The sequence below is a fragment of the Gavialis gangeticus genome, unplaced genomic scaffold (genome assembly GCF_001723915.1).
Source record: "Gavialis gangeticus isolate Ggan-Ray unplaced genomic scaffold, GavGan_comp1, whole genome shotgun sequence".
NCBI classification, from domain to species: domain Eukaryota; kingdom Metazoa; phylum Chordata; order Crocodylia; family Gavialidae; genus Gavialis; species Gavialis gangeticus.
In genome coordinates, this window is record NW_017729008.1 from 18,588,229 (window position 1) to 18,607,196 (window position 18,968).

At 44.6% G+C, this 18,968-nt stretch overlaps 2 protein-coding genes across 3 annotated transcripts in view; one reads left to right on the forward strand and one right to left on the reverse strand.

Moving 5' to 3' along the window:
- CCDC146 (coiled-coil domain containing 146) overlaps positions 1 to 12,615 on the forward strand; it is a 144,399-nt gene extending 131,784 nt beyond the window's left edge. The window contains exons 15-18 of the mRNA XM_019509464.1: positions 3,202 to 3,330; positions 6,232 to 6,369; positions 10,583 to 10,831; positions 12,015 to 12,615. Coding sequence (XP_019365009.1) covers positions 3,202 to 3,330; positions 6,232 to 6,369; positions 10,583 to 10,831; positions 12,015 to 12,215 — 717 coding nt within the window. The 3' untranslated portion in view covers positions 12,216 to 12,615. The remainder of the gene's footprint in view (positions 1 to 3,201; positions 3,331 to 6,231; positions 6,370 to 10,582; positions 10,832 to 12,014) is intronic.
- Positions 12,616 to 16,546: 3,931 nt separating this feature from the next.
- The window catches only part of GSAP (gamma-secretase activating protein), a 102,298-nt gene continuing 99,876 nt past the window's right edge, over positions 16,547 to 18,968 (reverse strand). For both annotated transcript variants that reach the window (XM_019509465.1, XM_019509466.1), the window contains one exon: positions 16,547 to 17,649. In XM_019509465.1, the coding sequence (XP_019365010.1) occupies positions 17,558 to 17,649 (92 nt within the window). In that variant the 3' untranslated portion in view covers positions 16,547 to 17,557. The remainder of the gene's footprint in view (positions 17,650 to 18,968) is intronic.

Genomic DNA, 18,968 nt, shown 5'->3' on the forward strand with positions numbered 1-18,968 from the left:
CTTGTTGAGCATCCAGCGTCCGGGCGGCTCATGGTGCTCATGGCTCCATTGTACCAAGTGCCCACACACACCAACTTTAGCAAGACGGTGGTGCCCTCCCTGTATGAGGCATGCAGGGAGTACTTGAGGGAGGAACTGCAGAAGGCGGATCCATAAGTAACCTTGCACTGCACCTTGGACATATGGAGCAGCCAGGGTGGAAATCATGCCTACCTCTCCCCCACAGGGCACTGGTGCAATCAGTTGGTGGGCTCTTCTTCAAGCAGAGGTGATGGATTGGTCCTGCACAGCAAGGGAGATCATGGTAGTCATGAACCGTATGGTGTAAGGGTGGCTCGTTGGGCAGCGCGAGCTCACCCACAGGGTCATGGTCACCAACCACAGGGCTAATATGGTCAAGGCACTGCATGATGCCAACTTTGTTGGCATCCACTGTGTGGCACACACATTCCACCTCATAGTCAGGGACGACTTGGATGGGGACAGTGGCGGTGCCCTCACTACCAGCCAGCTCATTTCAAAATGCAGGACAGTGGCAGGCTACTTCCACTGGAGCATCAAAGGGGGCAAGATGCTTTGGGACAAACAGGCAGAGCTGAGCATCCCACAGCACAAAACCATGCAGGATGTGGAGACTTGGTTGAACTCCATGTTCCTGATGCTGGAAAGGCTGGTGGAGCAACAGAAAGCCGTCCATGAGATGGCCTTGTTTGGAGAGACTGGGATCAGCAGTCCCCTAACAAAACATAGTGGGATACCATTTCTCAGATCTTGGTGGTCCTCAAGCCATTTCTTGAGGCCCCCCAAGAGCCTCAGCGCTGGTGATACCCTCCTTAGCCGGGTGATCCCCATAGTGAAGGAGCTTGGGAATGAAATGGAGAAGTTGCAGGAGGTTGATGTTCCTGGATGGGGCAATCCGCTTTCATCAGAGGTGCAGGCACTGGTGAAGCAGCTGAAGGAGGGCATCAAAAAATGGCTGGATCTGCTACAGTCCAGTACGGTCCACGTGCTGGCAGGCATGTGTGACCCAAGGGTGAAGGGGAGCATCTGCAGCAGCAAAACACTTGATCACTGAACAAAGGTACTGGTGAACAGAGTCAGGGAGGCAGAAGGGCACAGGCAGGGGGATGTGGAAGAGGGGGATCCACTTTCCCATGCCAGCACTCCAACCACAAAACAATCTCCTTCACCATAGCCGCTGCCAATTGGGCCAAGGGCATGGCTTCAGCGTTGAGGTCCAGAGGCACCAGACCCCACCATCAGGCAGGTAGCATGGAGGCGTTGGTGGCTACCTATCCCACCGAGGATGTGGAGCTGCTGCACTGTGACCCCTTGGCCAACTGGGCAACCCGCAGCCAGGTGTGGCAGGAACTGGCCATGGTAGCCTGGGAACACGTGTCCTGTCCACTGACCAGTGTTCCAAGCAAGAGGGTGTTCAGCATTGCTGGGGATATTGTGACACCCCACTGCACCTCCTTGGATCCAGGTTTGGTGGAGCAGCTGCTGTTGATGAACCTCCCGCTGCTGGGGTTCCCCAAGCTCCACATGCAGACGGAGCGAGTGCCACCCTCCTCACTCCACACCCATTTGCTTTCTTTATTTGCTTGCAGAACCTTGAGGTGCACTTTCACAGAAACCCCTGCACCACTTTGCCTGAAACCTGGTAGGCCTCATGCCCACATGAGAGGCTACCACCCCTGCTGCATTCATCCCACTCTGCCATAACACATGCAAATGATTTGAGTTTTGCTTTCAACAGTTTGAGGTGCATGTTCATGGAAACCCCTGCACCTATTTCCTTGAAACTTGGCAGGCTTCATGTGCTTGGAAGAGGCTACCATCCCTGCTGTTTTCACCCCAATCTGCAAAAAAATGGCAAAGTTATAGGTACTTTAGTGATACTCCATTATAGTCTATGGCCAAATCTCCAAATCCGAATCGGCCAAATCGAATCAGGACAGTGATTCAGATCACCAAATTGAATCACCGGCCCTCTGAATTAGCCAAATCCAAATCTGAAGCGAATACTTACTGCTTTGCACAGGCCTATTATGCAGGAGGCCAGATTAAATGATCATAATGCCTCCTTCTGGCCTTAAAATGTGAAAACTATAGAATGAGACAGTTTTACCAAGAAGAGATACAAACAAAGCAAGAAAACAAAGGACTTTATAATCAAGACATCTATTTACTTAAATGCCATTTATTTTCTATATCTTTGGTTTGGGTAGGTGTCGCCCATAATCTAAAAATTTTCTATCATGCATATAAATCTTGAATTGATATGCTTTAATCTGTTTATTATATATTTTTAAATAGTACATTAGAAATCCAAAGAATCTGGGATGCTTGTACTGCAGGGGAGGAAACATTCAGTTGATGTTTTAGTTTACCATGAAACCTTTTAGTTTAGTCCCTTCATATTTAATTGGTGTGTACTCCAACATTAATATTAGTATGCAAAGTTTTACTTGAGAGAGCAGTTCCTGCTAACATGAGTAGTACTGTTGGTTTCAATATGAATGTCTCAGGTGACTAAATGTTTGCAGAACCGAGCTCCAGATGTGAAACACGAACGGAACTTGAGCTGCATCCTGTTATTTGTCATGGAACGTGTTCTTAAATATTTCCTTTTGCAGCACGCAGCATATCATTTCTGATGTTTATCACCAAAATTATTTTACAATTTCCCTAAAATATACAGTTCACCCAAAGGGACCTTTAGGTTAAACCAAAACATGATTTGACAAGAGAAGTGACAGCAATCTAACATTTTGGCTTATTTCTCTAATGACTAGCTCCCTTTTAAAAAGGCTTGAAAACTTTAAAAGTTTCACTTTCCCTGTGATGCTATTTCTTAGAACTAGAAGAACTGGATATTGCCTTTGGGAGGAAAAAATATGCTTAAAATACATGTTCTGGTGACCTTCTATAATTATAGCAACAGAGCTTTCATTTTTAATATGATTGAGTTTTTAGACTTAAAAATACATGGTCAGCAGTCATGTTTCTGTAAACTCTATTCCTATATCCTGTTAGGCCAGATCTAACATGCCTTATGCTTTTATATAAACCATTTGGCTAAGAATTTGAACATTTCATTTTTTCTGTGATTGGCATCAATCTTTGCTTACTTGTCAGATATATTTTGTTTAGGTTTAAAAACCAAATAACTGGGCATTGTGTTTTCTGGTTTGCTAGTATTTTCAGTGCAAGGACAGAATTAAAAATCTGGATAAAATCTTTGCTGACCCTGAGGAGGAGAACAGAAAGCGAGAGTTGGGAGGGAAGGATCCATCTGTACCTGAACTGTTTAAAAAGATGGAGGAGGTAATGCACCATTTCTACAACAGGATCTATCCGGAGAAGCTTACCCTAGAAAATGCAATCAGGCCTTTATTTCTTTTTTTAAGACAACTTGTATAAGAGTTAATGAATCTAAGGGCTGGGCTAAATGGACCTACAGCCCAGCCCCTTGTTAGTCATACAAATTAGATTTGGGATGTTATGCTGCTCGATGTTAATTGCAAAAGACATAATGTGGAGATGTGATTTGTTTGCCCCTTTTTAACTGATGAGCTGCCTGCCCTTGAGACATTCCTGAAGATCTGCCTGCTTTTCCTGACAGACAATAAGCACAACAAGTTGCAAGGATACTAGAGGGAAAACAAGTTTAAATTAATAGGTTGTAAAATGAATAATTCTTCAGTGAATTGGTCTTTGCCAAAATTAGCATATATGTTACAAGTTGGTTGCATCCCCACTCTGTGCCAAATAACATCTACACACACTGCATAAGATCAAACCACCTTCTCCCAGGGTGTATCATTAATAGCAATTCAAATAGGAACAGAGCACAGACCTCAGCCTACCCTTTTTTCCACTGCACTCAGCACTTCCAAGGGACCCCAACCTTCTTCTCTTACATCGCAGCAGCATTACAGCTGTGTTTTCACAGTGGGTCAGCAGCAGTTACTTAGCCGTGTCATGCAGGATACTACCTCCAACAGTAAGCATTCGGTAAATTAGGCCCTACAACCCTGTTAAACGTACGTACTACCTCCAGCATTGCAGCTTGTTCAAAGACCATGCTTCAGAATTACTGACATTATTATTTATATTACTAGGTTATTGAATGAGGCCAGAAGATAAAAAAAAAGGGGGGGGATATGATGCTGCAGCCAGTGAGGACACTCTGCTGGGAGGTGTGAGCCATGGGTTCTGACTGCTCCTCTTTGCTCCTGGGACTGCTTATACATATTGCATTAAACAAGTTCTTGGAGAGAATTTGGATTAGGGCCCAGGATGGAGGACACTTTCCATCCCCAAGGAGTAGCCTCCCCACTAGGCTACCAAGTCATACTCCCTCTTGTGTGCTCTCCTGGCTCCATGGCTGTGGCATGCCCTGTGTTTAGTGGACCAAGTTTAACACGAGGGATAGAGAATACCGTTGGCGTATCCCCCCCCAGCCTGTCACCTTGAAGTTACAGGTGGGAAGCAGGAGATGTGAGTTTAAACCCTCTCGGGATGGAGAAGGAATCCAAGTCTCCTGCATTCTGAATGAGTGCCTTAACCACCAGATTCTTAGACAAAAGGTATAGATGGGGCTTTGTCAACACTATGGCTTCTTGCAGACATAAAAAAACCAAAAACGTGTTTTAATGGAAGCAGCAGCACATTAATTCAACTCAGCTCTGCAGTATCTGTATAGATCATGCACTTCAGCAGGGCTTTTTGGCGCTTTTATGAGAAGCAGATTCAATCAGCTACTAGATTAGAGTGCCAAAAAAGCCTCACTAAAGTGCCTGATCTATACAAACATTGGGCGAGCCAGGTCCAGCTAACGTGATGCCTCTTCTGGGCACGTGCTGGGCTCAGCGCAGGAGTGCATTGAGTTTTAAGTGCTGTTTTTTGGGGGGTTTTCTTTAATGTCCGCAAGCAGCATTTGTTTCACATGCACAAATAGACTTGAGGCAAAGTCCAGACGTTAGCATGCACATCCCATTCAAAACAGTGAGCACATGTTATAATAGTGTTTTCTAACAAGTCTGTTTCCACCCCAGTGCTAGAATGAATAGGGCTTTGCATGTGTAAGCGTTTAGGTCAGGACTGTGCTGAGTCCAGATAAATTAAAGTGCCAGATAAATTTCAACTCAGAGAGTATCTACAACACTGACCTCTTTTTCTGAACCTGGGACCCATTAGTATCAACATCCGCTTCCCCCACCATCATCTTTCAAAGATTTACCTCCTTAGACATCTTCCTATGCCAGAATAATGTGCAATAGGAGGGCTCTACAGAAGGGCACAGGCCAGTTAGAACACAATGGACATGTCTACACATGACACTACGTTGTCGTAGCAACGCATTACAGTGATGTAGCAGCTACGGGCGTCTACACATGACCAGCACCTACTTCGCTATAGTGATGCGCTCCCCTGGGATAGTGCACTGCTATGGTGAAGTAGCTGTTAAAAATAACTGTGTGCCATGTGTATGGCGCAGTATGGGCTGTTAATGCACCATGATTTAGTACTTCCTTTTGGAGTCCAAAAGGAAGTACTAAATCCAAAAGGAAGTACTAAATCACTGTGCAGTAACAATGTCACCATAGTGACACATGTAGATGCGCCCAATGGCATTGATATAAGCACAGATGTTCAAAAATCGTAGGGCAGGCCTCAGAAATCATGGCCTATATCCAAGAGACTTGAAACGACAGAGCTTGGGTTGTGTATATTTGCATTCTGCCTGTTAAGGCTTGACATCTATGAAATGCTTACATTTTTAAAAGTTTTAATCTAGCCTGAAGGGCTAGAAAGTTACTTTAAGAAGAAGAAAAAAATAAAGATAAGCATGTAAATGCTCTGATTGCCATGACTCCAGGGGCTGAGGAATTCAAAAAAACACTAAATGTCACAAGGCATAATAGAGAATCACAAGAATTGGCAAGAATGTATTGAATAGGGCTGTTAATTGGCCCATTATTTTTACCTCAGGGCTCAGGTCCTGCATGGGGTCTCAAGGCACTAAATGAATACAATTATAAAGTAACTAAGCCATGTACTGCAGCCTGCTGTTTAGAGAAAACAAATTTTTGAGTAGTGATTTTTGCAGCATATGTCTGTGAACACTATTTAGAAAGCTATCAGTTCTGGAAAAAACAATCACAGGCTGGCCTCATTCCCACTCACTTAGCTATGTTTGTGTGGACATTTTTCTCACTACAGTTAGAATTAAAGCTGGTGGAGAAAGAGGAGAAATTGTTGGAGAAAGACTTCATTTATGAACAAGTTTCCCGGCTAACAGACAGAACCCGAATCAAGGCAGAGAATGGGAAGAAGGACACACTGGTATTAGCAAAAAAGGTAAGAATAGGATTAAGCTGCTTGGTGCCTGGCATCTACTAGGACAACAGGCATGAAGTAATTTTATTTGAGGAAAAAGAGGTTAAGATGGCCTTCATTCAGGCTTGTGAGGTAGTTAATTCATAATCAACTACCGGCAACTATGCACTGTTGGTGCATATAGCTGGTCCGCAGGGGACAGTTACAGTAGTAAACAGGATCATAGGAAAGTAGGACTGCAAGGAACCTCAGGATGTCGTCTAGTCCAATACCTGCTCAAGGCAGAAGTCATCCCTGCCTAAGCCATTCTGTACAAGTGTTTGTCTAACTTGTTCTTAAAACTGCATGGATGGCCTTCTCGTACAACTACTAGGAACAATGTCTGAGAATGTCAGAACATCCCAGCTTGCTGCCAGTGAAGCAGGGTGATGGGGGCATTGTCAACACCCTGCCATTGCAAGGACAAGTAGCGGCTTGTTAAAATACACTCACAAAATCCAAGGAAGAGAACTGTATGCAAAAACTTAATGTATACCCTCAATACATTGAAAACTTTGCTGTAAATTACTTTTATAGAGTTATACAATTTCTCAGAATAGGTCCTTAAATACTGCCGAGATGTTGAAGGTATCTTCCTTTTGCACAGCCATTACACCTTCCCTGCTTCAATTAGCTGCAACTGCCTGGGGAAATTGCTGAATAGCAGGAAAAAATACAGACAGGTTCCATCCTCTTATAATATGAAAGGTGATGGTGCACTGAACCAAATGTCAGGTTTTTCTTGTAAATTTAGACTGAGAGAACCACATACCTATGCATGAAACAATTCTCAACTCAATCTTCCTTCATATTTATTTCTATGTGACTCAAAGAATTAAGGTTTTGGGGAGAGAAAAAGAAGCACTTAGGAAGAAGCTCCAAAATAAATAGTTCATTAAAAAACAGCATCAGATAGGAAAACAACCCACTGCAAACAGCTGAAATGAAGAAACCCCAAATCCCAAGTGAATAAAAATGAAGCCCAGCCTTATTTTTCATGCTCAGTGTTACAATCAGTGCTGGAAAAGACCTCGATACATAAGAGCACATCGTTATAGCTAATGTTTCTTTTTTAAGTTGTTTGCTATGAAAAATACACCATAACTGCTGCTACCTGCAGTTTTTTGCAATATATTTTTTTTAAAGCACAGGTGGTAAAAGTGGCTGTGGATAACAATGGTCAGTGTTTATTATCCCAGTAATTCTGTTACACAAATTTACTTGAGTGAACAGATGCTTTTTTTCAAAGTATCATCCACGCTGACAGTTAAGATCTCTCTTTATCTCTCATACATCATCACCAGGAAGAACGTCTATTTGTTCTGCAGAACTTCCCGTACCTTCTTACCACTCCTTGTACTACTTGGTCATTCGCACCCTAACGAAGATAACAGATTGCAGTTTAATACTAATTTTGTCAATTCTGCATGAAATGGAAGGGAATCCAGGATTCATTTCAGTGGGACCAGGGCTTGCTTGCCTATATGCTGGATTCGAGCTGTAGTCTGAACTGGAGTAAAACAGTAAATACTTTTAACAGTTGGTGAGCCAGCATGGTTTTAAGTGTACGCAAGGAAAAGACTGGCTAAATTAGAAACATGCCATTTTACCAAGATATTTCTACATGTAGAACCACATTTAAAAGGAAAGACCAAAGAGGGGGACTTTTCTTAAATAGCTACTACCAGGCTACATATTATGTTCCTTTCTGGTCACAGTTTTACTACAATGATAGGGATTGTTTCATTGTATGTGGATATGCAGCACCAAATCCTTTTTCACCTAAGACATCTATGTGCCACTTAGATAAGTAAAAGATCCAACCTACTTTTCAGACATGGGAGTGGCAATTTGTGCCACATACCAGATTTTCAGTCTGTTCCAACTTGTGCAACCAGACGTCCTAGTCTGTGTGCTCAGAAGCACGAATCAGTGTGCTCAAACCAACACAGCCGCCAGCTCTAACTGCACTTAGGCTTTATTGGAATCCAGTTCTACCTAGCAAAGCACATAAATTATGGATTAAGTTTTTGGGATCTTAGACAAAACTTAAGAGAAAAAGAACATGGCTAGGAACTGTTTGACAAAAGAAGAGCACCCATATTTTAGCCCAGTAGCCATCCAGTGAAAGACCCAGGTTCTAGACCAGGGTAGGCAACTCCCGGCACATGTGCCAGTGTGGCACGCAAAGGCATTTTGCTTAGCACGTGTGCCTCAGGGCAGATAGCAGGGGAGCTGAGAGGGGCCCGATTCTTGTTGTGAAGTGCAGCCCCGGCTCCTTCCTTGCTCTCTGCCTCAAGGTGCACACACATCTGCTGCCAGCAACGAGCTGGGCCCAGGTTCTCAACAGGGGTGCGTGAAACGGGCCCTATTCAATTTGGATTTGGCCTGAATCGGGGACAGTGATTCAATTAGTTGATTCAGATCCGAATCTGAAGATTCGATGCTGATTCAGAGAATCAGTGATTCGGCCATAGACACAGCTTTAAATGTTTTTTCTACATACCTCAAGGTACTAGGTGTAGGTCGTGAACGCTGTGATGGTGGGGCGGATGGAGCATCCCACAGGAGTGCAGGGGGGGCCCCCACATGCTCAGTGGCGAACCCGGAAGTGAACTAGAAGTACTTCTGGTCCACTTCCAGTCTGCCACAGGACTAGCTCCACAATTGGCCATGGGAGGACCCCCGGTGACCCCCCAACCCAGGAGGCACCAGTTGCTGAGCCTGCTACTTAGAAATATGTAGACAAAACATTTAAAGCTGTGTCTGAATCACTGAATCTTTCCGAATCTCTCCAAATCAATTCGGAGGGTTCTGATTTGATATGGAGAGATTTATGTGTCCTCTGATTCAATTCAGATTCAGAGATTTGGCAACCAAATCAGGCCGAATCTCCACCGAATCAAATCGGGAACCGAAGGTTCACGCAGCCATAGTTCTCAGCCTTTTTATACTCCAGGCACCCCTTGATAGATTCAAGGTACAATTTGGAAAATCCAAACTTTGTTTTAATTCTTTTGACTACAGAAAAATAATATAGTTCTGCTACAGAGAACTCAGAAAGACCGCAATACGCCAGAATGTTTTTACCATTATAGATTCCCATTTGAAATCTCCGGGTTCATCTCGTGAATCATGTTTGCACACCTAACAGTGTTAACATTGTGTAGCACCCTTCAACACCCTTGAATGGATCTCAAGGCATCCCAGGGTGAGAATCACTGAACCAGGCAAAGCTGAGCCCATCCCCCACCCACCGTCCCTCCTGTTGAAGCTGGCCCACTGGGTGGCTAAGAAGAAAAGTTGTGAGAGGCCAGCAGGATAGCAAGCGATAGGAAGTCTGACTCCATGGCTCAGTGCAGTAGACATGGCCCTGGGAAGGATGGAGCCTCTGTGCTCTGGCCACAGCTCAAGTGCTTATGCTTTGCCTGCATTTCATCCAGGCTGCCTCTTCTAATCTGTGCAAGTGCTATTTACATCTCTGGAAGGCAGAACAGTATTTAAGTGTTAGATGTCGAAGTACTGTTTAGACAGCTAATAGGCTAAATCGAACCTGGCCCCTAGAGCATTCTTAAGACTTCACATAAAGCAACCATAAATGAGAGACACGCATTATGCTCCAAGCTCTTTTCTCCCCCACCTACCTCCACATACTATATTGGTAAGCGTATAAGAATAATAAAAATGGATGTTTTTCAACACTTAATATGCCCAATTTGAAAAGTTTTTTACATGGACATACAACTGCCAATGTAACATATTTAATTTACCTATCCTTGAAGGAATTACTACTAATTTATGCATGGAATTGTGGTGAATTTCTATACAAATATGAACACCTCCATATTTTAAAATCAGGCCAAAATCACAATTATGTTATGCACAAGCAATACACAATTAAAAGGAACAGCTAAGTGTATAGATAAGATGTCCCTTCCAACACAGCAGAAAAAGAAACGAAAGATAGACGACATGTTTGTGGATTGTATATGTTTGCATTAGTTTGTGTATATAAGAGCATTACCAAAAATTATTACAATTCTGAATTTCCAAGCACAAGCAAATTTGAGAGGAAAAAAGTAACTTGTGTTATTTTAATGATCTGAAAAAAATCAGTCTTATTTCCAGAAATGGTATAAGGTGCACATGTGAAGAGAAAAACTGGTTAAAGTGTAACGAATGCTGTCGATTCCAGATGAACGAAATACAGCAGAAGATAAAAGATAAAACACGGAAAATGATGGCCCTTGTTGCCGAGTTATCTATGAAGCAAGCAATAGCTATTAAACTCCAGCAGGAAATGAGGGACAAAGACGAATTTTTGACTGCTATCGTATCCAGGCTAGAGAATGGTCTCCCTCTTCCCAGAGAAATAGAGGTTGAGTGGATGAAAGTACTTCACAGGGAGGAGATGCAGAAAGCAGAAGCAGAAGCTAAAGCAAATGTAAGTTTTTTATCCTGTGATGCAACGTGAGGTCTGACTCACTCATTTGCATTGTTCCAGCTTAATGTTTTGAATATGTTGTCACTGAATGGTCTGGAAACCAGCTAGTAACTTCAGAGCTCCCATGACTTAGGAGGGAAAGTCATATAGAAGGCAAAATGACAGCTGGAGAGTACACTGCCAAGCTGTTGTTGGAGAATAGCAGCTGCAGTCATGTGGACAGTATTTAATGGAAAATTACCAATTGAAAATCTCATATTCAGGAAAGAAGTGTTTCATGCTAAACGGAGGCCATCCAAGTCCCCTTACTCCTTCTGGCTGAAGGCTGTTTGTTTGCTTTGATGGTGGGCAGGCTGGAACAGAGGGAAGCGCTGATCTCTGATTTCATTTCAAAGGAATTTGCAAAGGAAGAAACCAAGGCAACGTCTGTGCCTTCAGCTAGATGGCAGAGGTGGCAGAAAATGAAATTGGTATAGGGGGCTGGGAGAGCAAACAGAAAAGTGCTGCATCTTCCTTATTGGGTACCACACCTTCTTAAAAATTAATTAATGCTGTACAGTAGGTGCATTGATAATATTTCTGATGCACTAACCTTGCCGAAAGACAGATGGGGTAGACTGAAGGCAGGCCCTGGTCCTGTGTCACTTTGGAGCGGCACACACAACGCACACATTTAAGGAGCACGCTGCCTGGAGGTGGGGGCTTTGGAAGGAAAGGTCTCACTGGAGCTCACAGCGCACCGCACGTTGCCTCAGCTTCAAGAGCTGTATAAACACTTTCTGCCCAGTGACACCAGTCAGCTTCATGACAAAACCACTGCCAATGTAAATGCTTCCAGGCTTTGAAGTGTCAGTCTCAGCTTCACTTAACATACTGACGCCAGGGACTTGCTGTGAACATTTGTTACAGCTTTCTAAGTTATTCTAAATTGTTTTCTTCACCACTGACTGGGAGAATATCCTGTTTAGGAGGACAGGTTCACATCAACCTAGAAACTGTGAAACACCTTTTAGTAAAGGGCTGCCTCAGTTTCCCTATTTAGTAAGGACACTGCTACTTTGCATAGTCAAGCACCTTGCTTTTCACACCTCTGAGCAGTGATCTGTGAGTTTTAAGTGCAAACCCTGTGAATTGTTTAATGGATTGGCATTATTTAAATAGAGCAAAAATGTTTCTCCTACAGCGTGCTGCACAAGAAGAAGAGGATGCATTACAAGGGAGGCTCCAGAAAAAGAGTGACCGCCCCAATGCATACATCCCAGATGAAGAAGACGTTCTCCCTTTGCCACGACCCTATGGTGCTCTTGCTCCTTTCAAACCAAGTGTACTTGGTTCAAACATGAGACACATCAGAAAACCTATTATAAAACCAATTGAAATCTGAAAAAGTTAAGCCTGTTTCATCTAAGCCAGGAGAGTCTGTTAGTGACTGTCCAAAGCCAACAATTTTTATATGGTGTTTTTAAATATGTGTTAACACTTTGCCAAATTTCATACTGCAAACAAAGTAATTTTCAAGCAAAACCGTAATTAAATATGCAGTAAAATACAGCACTTTCTCCTTGCTAAATGAAATTGTATATCCAAAACATGCAATACAGTGTTTTGAAATATCAAGTAAAGCAAACAATGGGATTGTTTTAAACTAAAGTTTATTGTACTTGCTTCTATTTTCTAACATACAGTTCTTTTAAAAACTGTTATTGTTCTTAACAATTTTCTGAATGTGCTTATGTTCTGTATCAATTAATCCAAATGAATTAAATTGAAAATGTCGGCAAGTTTAAGAAATGCCCCTTCCTTGGTTTTGCTTCCTTATAATCACCGCTGCTACTCATCACCAGGCGTGTTTTTGCACAGAGAAGTGAAAGTGTGAGGAAAAGGCTTTCTGGGAACTGAATTTCTCCTCTCACTAGTATGAAACAAGAATGCCGGTTTAGAAATATACTGCCCCGGTTACAAATATGCTGAGTCAGTGAAAAGGGGGCCAATGAGGAGCTCAGGGAACATCTTTAAGAGTCAATTTCATTCTTGTTCAGTGCAGCCTGAGAGAATGGATGGACGTAACATTTGCAGCTTGTCAAGTGCCTTTAAAAGCACTCCAGGAAGTGAGGATACAGGTGACATGTGGCATTAAAGCATAACAAATAGACCTGAACTTGCTCAAAAATGACCATGGATTAAAAAAAAAAAAAAAAAAAATCAGTTCTAAAGCATTTCATGTTACGTCTGTACTCTCCAGCAGAATGACAGGAAATTTGGTCAGTCTACCACCATCCCACAGTGCTCTGCTTCCCATTCCACTGCCCCCACACATCACTAGCCTGAAGTGACCCCTCTGTGACTGCCAACTTCACTGTTAGAGACCCTAACCCCATGTGAACACACCTCTTTAAACATAGGGGCCCAGGGATGCTAGGGCAGTTATGTTTCATAGTTGGTAGGGTCGGAGGGACCTGAGCAGATCATCAAGTCTGACCCCCTGCCATGGCAGGAAAGAGTACTGGGGTCAAACGACCCCACCAAGGTGTTCATCTAGCCTTGTCTTAAAGACCCCCAGGGTAGGAGCCAGCAACACTTCGCTTGGAAGTTGGTTCCAGATCCTAGCCGCCCTGACAGTGAAGTAGCGCCTCCTGATATCTAGCCTGAATCTACCCTCTGCCAGCTTGTGACCATTATTTCTCATCACTCCTGGTAGCGCTTGGGGGAACAGGGACTCCCCCAGTGCCTGCTGGTCCCCTCTGACTAGTTTGTAACAGGCCACTAGACCCCCCCTCAGCCTTCTCTTGTGAAGGCTGAACAGGTTCAGGTCCCTTAGCCTCTCCTCGTAGGGCCTGCCCTCCTGCCCCCTGATCACGAGTGATCACATGAGGATCCTCTGGATCCTCTCCATGTTGTCCACAGTACTCCAGCTGCGGCCTGACCAGTGTCACATAGAGGGGGAGTATCACCTTCCTGGACCTGCTTGAGATGCATCTGTGGATGCATGACAAGGTATGGTTGGCCTTCCTGACCGCATCCCCACACTGTCAGCCCATGTTCATCTTGGCATCAGTGATGACTCCCTTCTCGTCAGTGCAGAGACAGAAAAGGATCTTGGAGTTCCCCAGCCTGTAGGTATGCTGCTGGTTCTTCCTCCCCACGTGTTCTTGACCACCATCCTTAACACCTGACTTCACGGAGTGCAGCAAACTCAAGTACCTTGTGATCCACCACACCACCTGCACCCAAAATGTCTGCAACCATAAAGTCCTCCACAGCCGGAGCGGAAGGGAAAGGACTGACAACCTGAGAAATTTTTTAACTGAAAATCTGGAAACTTTTTACATACAAAACTTTTTTAACTGACATGCTTTTACTGTCAGTAAAAATAAATAAATAAATAAAATTCTTTGGTTGACAACTCTGCATGATGACCAGCAATATTTTTAGACCCTGCTGCCCCCACCATAGGGGTCCCCTACTCACCCCTGACTGCACTCCCACACCATAACTCTTCCCACACCATATTGCTGTCATCTTACCTTACTCCCACTGGCCCCGCTCCCCCCAAATCCCAGCATGGACCCCCAACTGTCACCTCCTCCCCACAGATTCATCACAGCTGCAAGGAGCTACAGGGGCTCTAATGAAGCAAAACTCCCCAACACCAGCTAACTACAGGGCACCAAGCAGCACTCACTTAGACACCAGGTGGTGCTGCTCTGCTCTCTGTCCAGCACTAATGCTTGAACGTAGCTTCATTCAGATGGTGAATCTTGAAACAAGCTCAGAACTTCTTATTTTTAGAGGCTCAGATAGGTGACTTTAGGCTGGGTTTTTTTTTTAAATGAACTGTCCACAAATTTACAGTTGGCAACACTGGGAGAGGTGCAGAGGTCATGACCCATCTCTCCCTCTGTGCTGAGAACACCCAAAGGTCCTTACAGAAGAGCCACTGTAACTAGGCCATGTATGGATTGTGGCAGAGACTACAACCTACAGGCATAAGCAGGACTGCCATCAGTACCAGACTATGGCAAAGGTCCTGAAAGTGCAGCATAATAGAGCCTGTGATCCAACCATATTTTGGATGCCAAGCAGGTGACATGTTTTTATAGCAAGGGGTTGTCATTCTGACTGGTGATGATTGTACAGAGCTGTGCTTCGTCACCCTGTTATCTTATGAGTGGACCTGGAGCTGTTCAACAACAGTGATGACACACCTGGAGGGCTGAGAAGATCCACCTAGAGCCACAATGCAGCCTCAGGATGGCACCAACCATTTCCCCAGCATCTCTCCTAACCACCCTGCTTTCATCCAGTCAGCCCCCAGGGCCCTGCTGCCTGAAAGAAATTCCTGTATGGCAGGACACCAAATGCATGAGTGAGTAAAACATCACTCATGTTACAGTAGCATCACTAACTTCCTTCGAAACAGAAGTCACCCAAGCCTTGCTTTGAGCAAGGCCCAGGGCATTACTAGTACAGAGTCCACTGATAGATCTCTGGCAGAGCCAAGTATTGCCAGTAGAGTGCAGGGATTTTTGTGGGCAGTTTGAGGGAAAACCCCCCAAAGTACCTTGGGGATGGGCTCCTCCCATCTCTGGGGCTGTAAGGGCTATAGAGTACAAGCAGAGACTACTGTTGTCCATGAGCTGTTGGAGTGGGGAAGATGATGATTTGGGTTTCAAAGCAGATTATGTGGTTACCATTTCTCCTATCCAGCCCATTTATGTGCTGCAGGACCAAAATTAAAAGGGTGCTCTCCAGTCACAAGTGAACAGACATTGGCCATGAAAAGGCAGAACAAACTCCATGGCAACCCCAGCCTTGTGCTATCACAGCACAGCTGGGCTCTCCATGGAGACCAGCCCCAGCCATGCAAGCAGGGTTGCTGTCCACTACCGGTCGGATCTGGCATGCGGGCTGGACTTTGCCCACCCCACAGTACAGTGTCAGTGCCCTCCATCCTCCAACATGGCACCCCCAATGGTGCACTACAAAGGTATCGTGCAGCTCTTGAACAGCTCTTTTTTGGAATCGAAGAGTCCATTGTACAGGCAAACACTCTCCACATCATCAGACACCTAGTTAGAGCAGGAACCATGGTGCTAGCACACTCTGGCCAGCCTAGCACAGAGGTTCTCAAACTGTGGTCTGCAAGTTGCCTTCAGCTGGTCTGCAGAAAGGTTGCAGAACAATCGAGAATATCTGTATTTGGCCCTGCACTTGATTTATTTTTTCTGACAATGGAGATTAAGTGGTCTGCCAAGACCCTCAGCAATTTTCAAGTGGTCCATGAAAAAATAGTTTGCATGACCAGATAAGGTGAATACTCATTTGAGCAGAACAGAGCCGGTATCTTTTGGCACTGCTCTGTGAGAGCCTGGAGGCCAAGGAAAGAGTTGAAGTCCATTCTTCTCACCAGTTTTGCATTGCATGCAAAACTGACTAGCATGCACCAGCACAAAGCACCGAGCAGAAGTGTGGGGATCAAAGAGTTTGCTGTTGTCACTCCTTGAAAGCCTCTGGGAGATTGTGGTAGAGAGGTAGCTGTAATCCCTGCTATGCAGCCTCTGACCTGGGAGCAACACAACACCACCACTCTGGCACATTATGAAATACTTCATCTGGGAGAGGCCTGCACATTTGTATGGTACTAAAACACTCCAAATTAGGGTGCAATATAAAGCACATCTGTATGTACTCTGAAACAAGGTCTGACCCAGTGGATGAAATTAGCTCAGCTTCATCTCAGCAGGTTGAAAGTTTAGACAATCTCTCTGTTGGGTGCCAATGTACTATTTTTTGTTGCTGTTACCCATCACAGCTAAAAAATTAGACAACTTAGCTCAGTTTTGTATAAACATAGCTGGAAAATGGAGACAAGGGCTGTAGCCTTTTTTTCTCAAAACTGATACACGATCTATAAACATGAAGTCAGAGGGACAGAATTAAATAAAAGACCCACTTAAACTGTGAAGTTACTTGGAAAGACTCTTTCCTTCTCTGCTTTACTGTACAATGTCTATAAACAGCAGGAAAAGCTGTTTTGGAAACTTCAGAGAATACATTTCACTAATTACAAAACAAATATATTAAGATCCTACTCCAAAGGCATGGCAGTACCATAAAAAGATATGGTCTGTATGAAGAATACATACATCATCATTGATACATTTCATAACTGATACATTATATACAAAGACTAATTTCTCATTTTTTCCACTTGTCTATATTACACAACCTCACCAAAAACTCATTTATATGTCAGTGCAATTAGTTGCCAGTTTCTCATGATTTCACAATGTTTACCATTTCCCTGGTTTGCCCTGTTGGGCACTGGAATATAAATTAAAATTATGAACACCATCAATTTATTTTGATACTTGTTATAGTTACTTGTTTGGCTTCTCCACAGTATAAGAGAAAATAGTAGAAATGTGTTTAGCCACAGAACTGCACTTACAGCAAATATATTTCTTCCCTCAGCTCTGATGATTCAACTTTAACAAGTCAGCATTCAGCCTAATCATTTTGCAACATATGTATAAGCAAAGTGGAGCAACTATTTTGGGCAGGCGTTGACTTACTAATGCTGGTTGCTGTTGAAAACTTGAAACCTTTTGTTTTTTAAAAAAGAAAATAGAGCCTGAAAACATTGCTTGCACTCTTGTTGACAAATATTGATACAGGTAGCAAGGCTGATGACCCACTGAAGTAAGCATGTTCTCATTCGCAAGTTTAGAGGTCCAAAAGCATTTCTGTGTGTTTCAGTGCCATTTCCTCTACAAATTTTGCATTCACATGGTCTTGTTCCTTAAATGGATTCAGACCTGGAAAAAGACATTGAGAAGAACAGCTTTCATAAAGTGAATTTTCTCCTGTGCTTGAAACCTGTTAAAGTAAGTGTCAATCTCAAATACTCAAAGTTAGGCATGAAAAGCTTTAAAAGTTTTGGCTTCCAGCTTTCCATAACATGCTAACAATATTTCTCATAGGCTGCCAAGGCCTGATTCTGGGTCCACTGAAGCTACAGTGGCTTCTGAAACACACTCACAGAATGTTTCCTAATGTCAGAGCATGAGCTCAAGTCTAATGCCAGGCAGAACTGTATTCAAAAATTCTGGAGACGATGCGGGAAAAAAATAATTAAATCAATGGAAGCTTTTGTAGGGTATAAACTGCAAAATGACTTTTGGATCTGTCCTGTTCTTGCTGTCAGTTTGAGAATACTATTTTATGAAACCTAGAGGTCTACCAATATAAAAAAATCAGTCCATATTGTATTGGCACCAATAAAAGGAAAATTGATATTATTGGCAATTGGCTTTTTTGGGGATGGTGTAGCCAATAACGTCCCCCAAAAAATGCTGTGTACATGTGTGCAGCCACAGCATGCATGCAGCCAGGAGTGCAGCCAGACAGCTTAAAGAGCAGTGTCTGGCCAGTAAGTCTGTGATGGGAGGAAGGGGCATGGGGGAGGGCCGTTCAAGGCCCCCACGGTGACGGAGGAAGTGGGGCTGGGCCAGAGGCGGGGAACAGAGCCACGGGTGGCTCATTCTGGGAGCGCCGGGGGGGGGGGGGGGGGAGGGGGGGGGGGGCAGAGGGGGGGGCAAGGCGCCCGGGGTGCCCTTGTTGGGGGGCGCGGGGGGGGGGGGGGTGTGAAGAGTTGCATAGGGGCACATATGCCCCCCCAGATCTGCGCACAGGGCAAGGGCAGGCTGGGCTGCCTGTTGTAGACTGGGGCCGGAGGCTGCATTGGCCTCTTCCTGGCGGGGGGACTGGGCCGGGGCTGCACTTGATGCAGGTGGCAAGAGCACTGGGAATGGAGGCTACAGGGAATTTTGGGGCCACAGCCCCTCCCAGTGCTGCTGACACCCATCCCAAGCACAGACCCAGCCCCGCACCCCACACCAGGAAGAGGCCGGTGCAGCCTGCAGCAAGCAGCCCACCCTCACCCTGCACACAGATCCAGGGGGGCACATTGGCCCATGCCCCCCCGGGGGTGTGCGCAGTGGCTCCCCACCCCCTCAGATGAGCTGCCCACGGCACTGTCCCACATCCCACCACACCCAGGCAGTTCCTGCCTCTGCTCCAGACTCCCTCCCTCCCCCACACAGGGGCCTTGAACAGCAGCCCCCCCCCTCCCCCC